Below are 12,708 nucleotides of genomic sequence, written 5' to 3'. Positions count from 1 at the left end.
GATTTACTAATCAGTGAGAGCAATTCTCCTTCTCTGCGTAATCCAATTAGTTGTAACAAACTAAACGAATTACAAGAGGAGTTTAACTCTCAGTCTTCTGAGTGTATCACCTCAAAGAATGAATCAATTCATTGCTCAACTCCTGATGCTTCCTATCAAGATAGCAGTATTGTCTTCTCTTATGAAGAAGCTAGGATGTCTCTTTTTATCAAAAGAGTTTCCCTTCACAGTACTAAAAACTATCTGCAGAAACTGTTTTTTATAAGTTGGAAATCGAGAAATCAGAAACACAAATCTTTTTGGGTTCTCTTGAAGTTCTTTGATATACTTATAAAAATTGTTCCTTGGGTGTTTATCAACACTACAAGATGTAATAGTTGATGGAAAGAAACTCTTTCTTGGTGCCATGGTGAGCAAGACATTTTTCACCTCAACACAACTTGATTGTGTTGAAAGTGCATCCTCACCAAGAAATGCCTTGTTATGTATACGGTGAGGGAAGCACAAGAACTGGGGCACACATATTAAGTTTGGTATGATTTTGAATGTTTGGTAACGCTGTAGAATTCGATCGAATTCTTCTAAAAAGGTATGTCTCTAAACTTGAGAAAGTTTTATGATGATCTATGTACCTCGTGTATCGTTCATGTCTACCTAACTTGATTTGTGTTTAAGGTTCTTAAATGTTTCGGTTTGAAAATAGTTGTTCGGGATGTTTTGGCCTTCATGGTAAACTTTAGGTATGAATACCAGTTTACAAATGAGTTTTTGTAATAAAATCTAGGGAAATTCGTTTGCATACCAGTTTGCATACCCGTATGCATACTTGCCTGTAGACGTCGATATTCGGTAAACATGTTTTGGCCGTATCTTCTTCGTCCGAACTCGGAATGACCTCATTATTTTTGCATTCTCTTCCTATTTGAATTATATTCAAATTGGATATGAGAATTACTGAATTTGGATGAATTAAGATTGGTATTTGTCTCATCTCTTGTTTTTGAGTGTTTTGCTCCGTTTCGTCGCACTTGTTCCACTTCTCTTGGACTTGGGCACTTGGATTCATGGAGTACTACTCTTCTAAGCTCATTTATAGCTTTTACAAGAATGTTGTTGGTGAATCACAAGGAAGGAAGTTCAAGAATGGGAAGTGGTACGTATTACTATGAGATTCTTGAATGTTCACAATCATTTTATACGAACTATGGTGCATGGTGTTAATGACTTTGTATGTTCTTCTTTGTTAAGAAAATATTTTTATACGCCTTTGGTATCTATTCTTGGTATAAATTCGGGCGAAAAAGATTGATTATACCCTATAAGGACAAATCATCTTATATGTGCATTACGAGTTTGTCTTGATGCCTAGGAAACTTCTTATGAGAATTTATTCTTGTTTTTGAGAAGGATTACTAGAGTTTGGAATAGTAATTATTGTGATTGCACATAGCTATTTCCAACGTTTTCATCTTCAATATTTTTAGATTTATTTATTTAAATTCTAAGTTATTTGGAAGATAATTTTTGCAGTATTAATCTTTATGATTTCATATATTGCAAATTGTGATGGGATGTGTTGTTTATGTTCATGAACCTGTGACTGTCCCATACTTGTTCAAAAGTTATCTCTATTATGTCGGTATGAAAGTATTGATAGAAGATAGAATGAACTTTTGACATTACAAAAGTTAAAAGCCTTTTATGTCATTATTTTGATGGAAGAAAGGATAAAACTTTTGTTTACAAGGATTAATTCTACTAGATGTCATTGTGCAAATAGTGATGAAAAATAGAATGAATCCTTGTCTATTCCGCAGTATTGGTCAGTCTCCGACCCAAATTTTTGTGCATATACTGTGTTGCTCCATAAGTTTTCTTATGTCTGAGCACGACCAATTGAATTGATCATTCTCTTGTGATCAGTTTAGTTATTGCTCCGTAAGTTCTCTTATGACGAGCATGACCAATTGAATTGATCGCTTTCTTGTCGTAAATTTAGTTGTGTAATTCCGATTGAATTAATCATGGGTTTTCTTGTGGTTAATCTAGTTGTGTAATTCCAATTGAATTAATTATGGGTTTTCTTTTGGCTAATTTAGTTGTGCATTTTGATTGGATTAATCATGGATTCTTTTGTGGTTAATTCAATTGAATACTTTGGATTCAAATTCATGTTTTCATGTGATTTGGTTATGTCCAAAGAAATCCTTTTTTTCTTGTGAAAGTAAGGTCGCCTTTGTTGTTCCTTCGGGGGTGACATTTTATGAGGGAGAGTTCATATTGAACTTGTGCTTAATTGCCAAATTATTGTGGGGAGTGCGGCTATGGAATTTTATGGGTTATCTTGTATCTTTATTAACTCCTTGATGAATGCATTTAGCTTAGGCTTTATGATTGCATCTAAATAAGTTGGTATGGTATTCTCTTTTAGTCATGAAGTATCTCCGTGGAAATTTCATGAGGATCCCACTAGTTTTCGTACTTTGCCAATTTATATTGACAAAAAGGGGGAGAATTAATGTGCAGTGTGATACTAAAAATACATATGGTTTACGGATCATTATGTAAGGGGGAGTGGTTTTCATGTTGAGATAAAGTATTGACTAAGGGGGAGTTATGAATATCACCATAGTATTGTTGTCAAAGTTGTGATACAATTGGACTTTCATGTTGTATAATAATATTATGACACTGTATAACAATGATTGAGAGCATTTTGTTTTCTCATTGTTATAGCTACGGATCTTCAACAACTATGATGCTGAACTTACAACCTTTAGGATCATGGAGTACTTGGAAGTGACGAAGATTTCGAGTTGCGTTGAAGATGCCAAGGAGATCAAGCATGTGGATGGGAAGCTACAATTTTTATCATTTTGTAATCCATATGTATTGATAGTTTTGTCAATAAAATTGACAAATGTGGAGATTGTTAGAGCATTGATCGGTCGAACTCGCATGCGTTGCTATCTCAAGCATGTTTGTCAATGTTAGTGATCAAAACTATAAGTCTTGATTTCTAGCCTATTTATAGATGTCTCGGACTAGGATATAGATAGTGTAGTTGAGCTTAGATCTCTCGGGGTTCATCTCTTGAAGACGAAGAACTACTAAGTGAAGTTTGTGGAACTTCTTAGACAAAAGGTATGTGGAGACTTGAACTCATCTATCACTTGGAAAGTCGATCCTACAATCTCCTATATTGAGACATAAGTCGTGTTACGATATAGTTTTCTCTATACACATTTGAGATTTCGAGCTGAGTATATCTCGCTTACATATTTCTCAAAATATGTGTTGCTAAGCTTTCGGTTCGACCAAGTTCATCTTATATCATGAGAAAATTGCCAAGTAACATCTTACATGGTTTGTGTGATACAATCATTTGATGTAAGACTTGGAATGTTTCGACAATGATTATTTTAGTATCTTGAAAATTGCTTTGATGCTAATAGTATGTGAAAAAAGCTATTGTCATTATAGAAGAATGTTTCAATGATTGAAATAAAGAGTTGATGATGTAACCATCTTTGGATATAAGCATATATAGTGTGTTCGCACATTAGTATATAAATCCATAAACCGGGATCCAAGAGTATGCATATGTGTGTATACGAAATTGGTGAAGGAGACAAGATAAGTATGCTTACCCGTATGCATACTGGCAGAAGTTTTCGAACCGAAAATATCTGCTGAGTTTGGGAATTACAAACTCCTAAACTAGTCACCTTAAGTATGCGTACCCGTACGCATACAGGCGGAAGTTTTCGAACCGAAAATTTCTGCTGAGTTTGGAAACTTAACAAACTCAAAATCCGGCTGCTTAAGTACGCATACCCGTACGCATACTTAAGCTGGTTACTTTGTCAAATCGGTCAGTTCATGAACTTAAACATTTAAATCATAAGGAATGCAATCTTTGCAAACCATGGCTATAATGTTCATGATTGATTCAAGTGAATCAAACCAATTTGGTTTCGATTGTGTTTTCTATACAATTGAACAACACTTTAACTAGTTTCATTTGAGTCATTTGAACTAGTTATGGTTAAGATGAATAAGGTTGATATGAGAGTAATCATATGGCTAACCTCGGTTAACTATTTGTGAACCAACCTGGGGTACACGTTTAGGTACGGTTACATAAACCTAAATGAGGGTACATTTCACTTGTGTGTAACAATCTAAGTTCGATCTAACGACTGAAAGATATTAGCTTGGTTGAATCAAGTTTTTCATCTAACGGTGAATATTAAATGCTTTGTTAACAAGGTAACTTGGATTGCAAAACCTGATTTGAAAACTATATAAAGGAGAACTCTAGCAACTGAGAAACCTAATCCCCACACCTCCTATGTGTTACTAGTTGCATAACTAGAGTCGATTCTCCTTTAACCTTAGGTTTCTTCTCGAGACCCTGTAGGTTAACCACTTGAAGACTTCATTGGGATTGTGAAGCCAAACTCAACTATTATCTTTGTAGTTGCGTAATCTGATCTTGCTGTTTCTATCGTGTTGAGTGAAATTGTAAAATTGGCTTGAGATTTATATCTTCGATAGGCAAGATAGAAAAGTAATCAAAAACACCTTCGTCTTAGCGTTTGTGATTCCACAATAACTTGTTTCGCTAGTCGATTAAGTTTATTGTGAGGTGATTGATAATACTAGGATGTTCTTCGGGAATATAAGTCCGGTTTACCAATTGGTTCATGTTCACCTTGATTTATCAAAAGACGGAACAAACACTCTTGGGTATTTACGTGGGAGACAGATTTATTCAATCCTATAGACTTTTCTTTGTGAAACAGATTTGTTTATCAAGTCTTCGACTTTGGGTCGTAGCAACTCTTAGTTGTGGGTGAGATCAGCTAAGGGAATCAAGTGCGTGGTATCCTACTGGGATCAGAGACGTAAGGAGCGCAACTTTACCTTGAATTAGTGTGAGATTGATTAGGGTTCAACTACAGTCCAGTCCGAAGTTAATTGGTAATAGGCTAGTGTCTGTAGCGGCTTAATACAGTGTGATGTTCAATCTGGACTAGTTCCCGGGGTTTTTCTGCATTTGCGGTTTCCTGGTTACAAAATTCTGGTGTCTGTGTTATTTCTTTTTCGCATTATATTTTGTTATATAATTGAAATATCACAGGTTGTGCGTTAAGATCAATCAATTAGAATATCCAACCTTTGGTTGTTGATTTACATTGATTGACACTTGAACATTGGTCTTTGGTACCGTTCAAGTAATTCCTCTTATATTCAATCGGGCTCGCAGATTTCTATTTGCTGATTGCGGATTGAATTAAGAGTTAGAGATATTAAACTCTTTGATATACTTTACTCTAGATTGAGTCTGACTAACTAGTTGATTCTCTAGAAAGTATATTGGAGTAAGTCCTCTCAGATTGCCAAACGAATTGTTGGGTGTGGTTGTTAGAACCCCGCATTTTCAGATCGCTTGTCTTATTAAGTTGCTCATATTGTATCGAAAATTTTGGGTTTAGAAGAGTTTTAGAACAAGGAAAAAGTATTGGTGTGACTGAAAATGAATTGGGTTGAAGGAATTTATAGTTTTGGAAATTATAAAGTTGACAATATGGACGTTGGATAACTGACCGTTGGCGATTTTGTTTCTCACGCCCGCGTTTGAGTGACCAACGCTAGCGTTTGTGTATTGTACGCCAGTATTTTTTCCACCAACGCCGCGTGTAACCTACACACGTGAACGAGTTTCCCTAGCCTTGGTGCTTGATGATCAACCGCGCATTACCGTTCCCATAATGGAGAAACCTATTTGGCCATCCACCTATCCCAACAAAAAATTAGATTTGTACATTACCATAAGGCTAACCCCTATGGGCTAGATTGGCAGTTAAGTGTTGCAATTCAAATAAAAAGTGTGGTCTAAAAGTTAACACTAGTTCTCTCTCCTAGCAAGTGCTCGCAGTTCAACTAGCAGCGAGATTGAAACGCTGAATGATTCAGCGCTCAAAAATTGATCTCTACGTTGAACGATTCAGCGCTAGGCGAATATTCCAGGGCATCAGAGCTGAACTATTCAGCGCTTGCCTAGGTGTTGTTCTGTTCAGTGCTAACGGCTGGCGCCGCACAATTCAGCGCTTGACCTTTTTTTCCCCACACCTGCTCCACACCACCAACGACTTTTTTTGTTTTTTTTTTTCAAAATTTGATTTTCTAAATGTTTGGAAATTTGTTCCAATGGTTGTTTGTTTCAAAATTTGAGAATTTACCAAAGTAAGGGAAATTTTCCATTGCATTGCAAAACAAGGTTACAATGCTTTTTGAAGAAATTAAAAAAATACATTAAAATTAAAATAACTTAAAACATCACTTTAAGGTTAGGATTCTGAAGCATAAAAGAGTTATCAGGGTATAAGTTTCTTAAAGGCTTACTTGTAATCCAGATATCATTCCATACTGAGATGCTTTCCCCATCTCCCACAATCCACCTTATTATTAAAGACCTCATCAAGAACCCATTTGATCCCAATCCATACAGAAGATTTCTTGTAATAATTAATCCATATACCATTTTTATCTTGAAATTTATCTTGGAAAAATTTATCCCATTCATCATTGCCATTCTGCATCTTCCATGGTGAATGGATAATACCTGCCGAAATGTCAAATATGATACAAGACAGTGCATTACTAGCGGTGGATGGGGAAAAAGATAAGAAGATCTGGATTTGGTCCAAAACTGGAGAATTCACAGTTGCAACAGCAGTGGAGTGTATAAGAAAGAAATATCCTAAGCTGCAATGGACCAATAGCATTTGGAAGAATACAATTCATCCTAGTATTTCAAGTAATGTATGGAAGGTAATAAGAGGTGTATGGGCTACAAATGATAACATGAGAAAGAAAGGCTTCAATATGGTTTCAAGATGCTCATTCTGTAAACAAGATGAAGAAACAACTGAACATATATTATGGCATTGCAACTTTAGTGAGATAATCTGGCAGTGGATAGGTGCGTTGTTTGCATTCTTCAATCCTATATCCCTTGAGGAGGTTCTCAATACGGCAAAATAAAAAAGACCAGTTGTAAGAGAAATTTGGAGATCTGCTGCTCTCATAACTATAAAGGAATTATGCTTTCATAGAAACAGAGTGGTGTATGATGGTGCACAACCAAATGCAGAGGTTTTGAAGAGGAATATAGTTCAGTTCACTAAGGAATGTGAAGTCAGGATGAAAGGGCATATGTGGAATACAGTTGAAGACTTACAAGTCCTTAAAACCTTTGGCATGAAATGCAGAAAAGTGAAGCATATCAGAATTCAAGCAATCTTCTTCTCTCTAGCCATTAGTCCTAAAATATTATTATGTTGTGATGGTGCTGCAGGAAACAATCCTGATGAAGCATGATATGGATTTATTGGCAGAGATAGCATAGGTGGGTTCTTAATTGCAGTTGCAGGTGGAATGGGTGTTGCAACCAACTATATGGCTGAGATATTTGTTGTCATAAATTCATGTGAATGGGCAATAAGTAAGGGATTCTTACAGCTATGCATAAGAACTGATTCAATATCAGTTATCAATTCTTTCTCTACCAGAAGAATACCCTGGTATGTACAATCCAGATGGAATAAAATTGCTGCTGCACTTATGAGTTTTGAATTTATACACAGTTACAGAGAAGTGAATTTCTCTGCTGATGGGCTAGCAAAGATGGGTGTTTCATTGCTTAGAGGTGAGAAGAGAATTTTCTTGAATAAGCCATCTTTTTTGTTAAGTCTAGAACATCCAGATAAAACATATTATAGATTTGGGTGAAAATTGAGAGAGTTGAGTGATTGTAAACATTCATTTTGAATAACTTTTTGTAATTTTTCTGGATTCAATAAAATTTTATTATTTTAACATAAAAAAGTATATTGAAATTGAAATCCTACTTCTAAATAACTTAAAACATAAAAAAAATACATTGAAATCGAAATCCTACTTCTAAATAACTTAAATTATTACTAATATATCACTTTAATTTAGGGGATAAGTGGCAATCCATGACGGGCCAAAATCTCGTTCATCCATATTTTGTAGAGGGGTTTCTCCCAATCCTGTAATTCATTCAAGTTTTGGCGTAGGATCTTCATGTCAGATTCTCTTTGTTGTGTTTGTGCCAAGATTGTAGAGTTTTCCATGTTCTTCTTCAGATACTCTTCCTCTGTTTCATACTTGGAAACCCTTTGTGCTTGTGCGTTTTCAAGAAGTTCGATGAGTTTATCCATTTTTTCATTTGCTTTCTGCGATGCTTTAGCCTCACGAGCCCTTTTATTTGCTTGATCTTTCCCTCCACTTCTAACGTCATCTGTTTGTTCTAAATAGCGTCTTCTGCGAGATATGTCTGATGTTTCAGAATTATGAGTAGATGAGGAGCTACCAAACCTTGCCATATTTTCTAAATCTTCATCCATAGTATCAACTTCATTGTCTTGAGTAGCTTGAGTCTGTTGAGTAGGTTGAGTCTGTTGAGTAGGTTGAGTGGAAGTACCAGCTCCATCATCATTATTCACCGTTGGGTTGTAGTCAGGTTGATAGGTCTTCAGGATCTGGAAAACTGATTCGTGCTTCCAAGGTTTTTCAATCTCTGCTTCATAATTCTGTTGTCCAAGACGATACTAGGAAAAAAAAATGTATTTTACAAAGAATGAAAGGAAAAATTTAGCGAAAGAAAGAAATAGATCAAAACGGGAAAAAAACATCGACAAAAAATTCAAGTACTTACATAATCATGTTCATTCAACCTCGTAGGTTTTTTTCGGAAGTAGGGCCTAACATGTGAAAGATATCTTCTCACTTCGGTTCTCAATGTGTTGCACCTTGTTTGCAATGACTTTTTATCTCTTTCGGCACCATTAGGCCTTTTATTTTATTGCACCCTTCAATAATCTTCCTCCAAAATATTGCACATTTTTTTTATCTTTTCCATGAAACGGATCGTTGCTTGCTAACCCGACCATAAATTAGTGCCTCATCTTCTTTTGTAGTAAAGTGTGTCATAATTTTATATGAACAAAATTATGTAAAGAAGAAGAAGATCAATGAAGAAGATAATCAATTGATTTTGGTGTGAGGGACGAAGGAAAAGTAGTTCTCTATTTTTAGGGTAGCCTGAAAATATAGCTGTTGAGGTTTCAAACGTCCACTAAATCAGAACCGTTGAGATTCAACGGTCATATTGGATCTGATGGATGAGATTGTTGAGCGCTGAATGGTGCAGTGCCCAAGCGCGCAACGGTACATCGCTTCCTTCCCTGCCGTTGAGATTCAACGGTCAAATTTGATCTTGCGACTGTTAGGCAAAGCGTTGTTTGATTCTGCGCTGGGCACTGTTTGGTTCAACGCTTTGTCTAATGGCTACATTTTTAGCCCAAACTCAGAACATTTCTTCTCTCTATATAAACTCAACACATGAACTCAAAATCGCCACCCAAACTTGTGAAGTTTCACTCTATTTTTCTTCTCCTAAATTCTCAATTCAAAATTCAAGCATGGTTGGATTCTCAATTGCCGAAGACAATGATTTGGTAAGAAGTTTTCGCAAAATTAACAACACAAATCCTTTTGACAGGTCTCAAACAAGTAACACATTTTGGGAACAAGTTGTTCAAGAATTTGTGAGAATCAATGGAAATGATAATGTAAGATGCCAAAAACAACTATAATCTCGGTTAGCAAGCATCAAGCGTTATTGCAAGCTTTTTTCCATTTCATTAAGGGCATCAAATGGTAATCGTGAAGATGTTTTGAATTTATACCAAACAAATCATGGAATTCCATTCATTCATATCACCGCTTTGGAGATATTTGGTGGAGCTCGACGTTGATTTGGATGAAGTATATGCATGAAGAAGTATTATGAAGTTCTAGTTAAATATGTAATGTGATTGTAAATGTACTTAAGTGAAAAAAATAGTATTATGGAGTTCACAAGATGTAATTAAAATGCCTACTTATTAATGAAAACGTGCTTGATTGAAAAAAAAGGAGTATTATGGTTAAATAAATTGGTGAATATGAAATTTACTCTCCACTCTCATAAAATGCTCCATCTCCTTGAGGGTCATATTGGTCTTCATCGGTGTCCACGTCAGTTATACCCTCATGAACTTACGGCAAGGCATCATCCATAAGCATGTTTGGAATATCACCATCTCTCAAACTTTCTCCGTGTCGGTTCCAAATGTGTGTAGTGAGTTCCAAGCGAAGTTCCTCCCAAATCGCAGGGTAGTAAAATATATGAGGAGCTAGCCTTACGTTTCCTTGAATTGGCGGTTGAGGTTCATCTCCCGTGATCCTCCCCCAATCCTCATTGCGATATTCCATCTCAACACACATATTGTGCATTATCAAGCACCCCCTCATAATTGCCTTCATGTCTGATTTTTTATAATAACGACAAGGTTTTAATATAATGCCAAACTCACCTTTTAGACCACCAAATGCACGTTCTATGTCCTTCCTTTTGGCTTCTTGGTATTGATTGAAAAGAGATTCTCTATTGTTTGAGGCGGGTTTGTACGCTTGCACGATGTAACCATACATAGGATATGCACCATCTCCTAGGTAGTACCCCTTTTCGTAATTCCTTTCATTGATTTGATAATGACAAGGAGGTGCTTCACCAAGAAGTTGTCTATCGAACAAGCCCGAAGCATCCAATACATTAAGATCATTGTTTTGCCCACCCAAACCAAAATAGGAATGCCAGATCCATCTATCATATATAGCTACCACCTTTAAAACAACCGAGGGATATGACTTATAACCGCAGTGGGATCCTGCTTGATCCATTGGACATGCTCTCCATGCCCAGTGAAAAAAATCGACACTACCAAGAATCTCAGAAAATCCTCGAGCTTCATTCTCTGCCAAAATCCTTTATGTATCTTGAGCGGTAGGCTGATGCATGTATCGACCATTATAAATCCAAATAATTGAATCCATAAACTTCATAGCATAATAGTAGATAGTGGTCGCTCCCATTTGAGTGTAATCATCGGGTGTAACACTTTTGGCAAAATGTTTCATGACGACAACCATTTTCATATATGGAGTATGACCAGGATTACCACAAGCATCCGTTTTTTGGCGAAAATCATGGTCATAATCACAAACTTGCTTTAAAATTCTCAGAAAAATCGGACGAGGCAAAGCAAACCGACCTTTGAACTTCTTTGGCCCATACATACAATTGAAGTTGAAGTACTGATGCATCATACGAGCATCCACATCTACACGTTTTCTGTGCACCGTCTGACTGGTCTTGACTTCATTCGGGACGGGTTGATGTATTCCCTGCCTCCTCTGCATCTCAAAAAGTGTATCCACTGCTAGAACATTCGTCTCAATATCATCTTCATCATCCGGAAGCCCGAACAAAATTATTCTCAAAGTTCCCTGCATAATGTACCTAATACAACAAAAACATAAAGCTTTTATAACACCCCTTAAAAAAACACACACTTAAAACACGACATAAAAAATAAAACTTAAAACACGCCATAAAAAACAAATAACACTCCATAAAATAAATAGCACTTAAAAAGTATAACACTCCTGTTTTAGGGTGAAAATTGTTTCTGCGGTTTTTGGTAAATTTGGGTGTGTGTGGATGAGAAACGAATCTAAACCCTAAACAAATGCACTGCACCGGAGTGAATTCTGATTTGAGAGATCAATCTATATAATTCTGGCCAAAACCAAGAAATGGCCGTTCCAGATTGCTTCAGTCACAAAGTGAAGGAGATGGGGTTGATCTTAGGGAGGGAAGCGAAGAAGGTGTTGAGATTGTGAAGGTGTTGGCTATTTATGACTTGTATCAGAAATAGGAACTGACTTGCAATGATGTAAGCTATCAGTTCTGATGTTTTCTTGATACAGATGATAACACTTGGTTTTCTGTGCTTGTCTGTGTTTGTGTTGTTTGGAAATAGGTGATAGACCTATTTATACAAGTCATAAAGCACAAACCTCGTCTCTCGTAGGAAGTGGAGGAAGTGGAATGATGAAGTAGTGGGGTCGTGTGTGAGTGATTGCACGATCACGTCTTGGCCCACTTCTCCCATCATCGCTAACCATCCATGTCTTCCTGACATGTTCTCGTAAGGGCGCGTTGCACGCTGTAAACCGCCAGACCAATACCCCAGTAAGTATCCCCCAGTTTGTGACATGCTTGATGTCTCGAATGAGTGGATTGTGGGACCCACAGGGAGTAACATACGATGCTAGGTTAAATAACTGAGTTATTTAGGAAATATATATTCATTAAATATCGTGTATACTCTATGCATGTAATGCATAGAATATAATCAATCTGTATGAAACATCGTTGTTTTAAGGCTTAACAGAGTAAGTCGCGGATTAAGCATCTTAAAACAGATGCATGCTTAGCTATCTTCGAATGATAGTTTGGGAGATGCACAGGCAAGCCCTCCCTTGGCCGATCACATGATGTGGTAGAGTGACGGATGGTAATCACCACGACACCTTATTGGCCATTTAACTCCTAGCCTGGGATGTCTAACCAAGCTGGTAGAGTTGGACGGACGAGATGATATATGACGCTCATCGGCGGCCGTTGATGAAGTTTTAGGGTTTTGAAGAGGTGCGCAAGCATCACTATTCATCTTGGTCGAAACCGTGCATGGGAGGCTTTTTTGGCAGGACCGACCGGGCATG

General features: G+C 36.7%; 1 protein-coding gene across 1 annotated transcript; it reads right to left on the bottom strand.

Moving 5' to 3' along the window:
- Window positions 1-10,137: 10,137 nt before the first annotated feature.
- On the bottom strand, window positions 10,138-10,821 carry LOC113324697. The gene has a single exon (XM_026573016.1). It carries the CDS (start codon window positions 10,819-10,821, stop codon window positions 10,138-10,140), a length of 684 nt encoding a protein of 227 aa, XP_026428801.1.
- Between the last annotated feature and the right edge of the window lie 1,887 nt (window positions 10,822-12,708).

The sequence above is a fragment of the Papaver somniferum genome, chromosome 1, assembly GCF_003573695.1.
Source record: "Papaver somniferum cultivar HN1 chromosome 1, ASM357369v1, whole genome shotgun sequence".
Taxonomy (NCBI): Eukaryota; Viridiplantae; Streptophyta; class Magnoliopsida; order Ranunculales; family Papaveraceae; genus Papaver; species Papaver somniferum.
The sequence above is the reverse complement of the archived record's forward strand: the minus strand, read 5'-3'. Positions and strand labels throughout refer to the sequence as shown.

Excerpts from the sequence above, each read along its gene's own strand:
- LOC113324697 (XM_026573016.1), bottom strand. The coding sequence starts at position 10,821 with ATGGATCAAGCAGGATCCCACTGCGGTTATAAGTCATATCCCTCGGTT.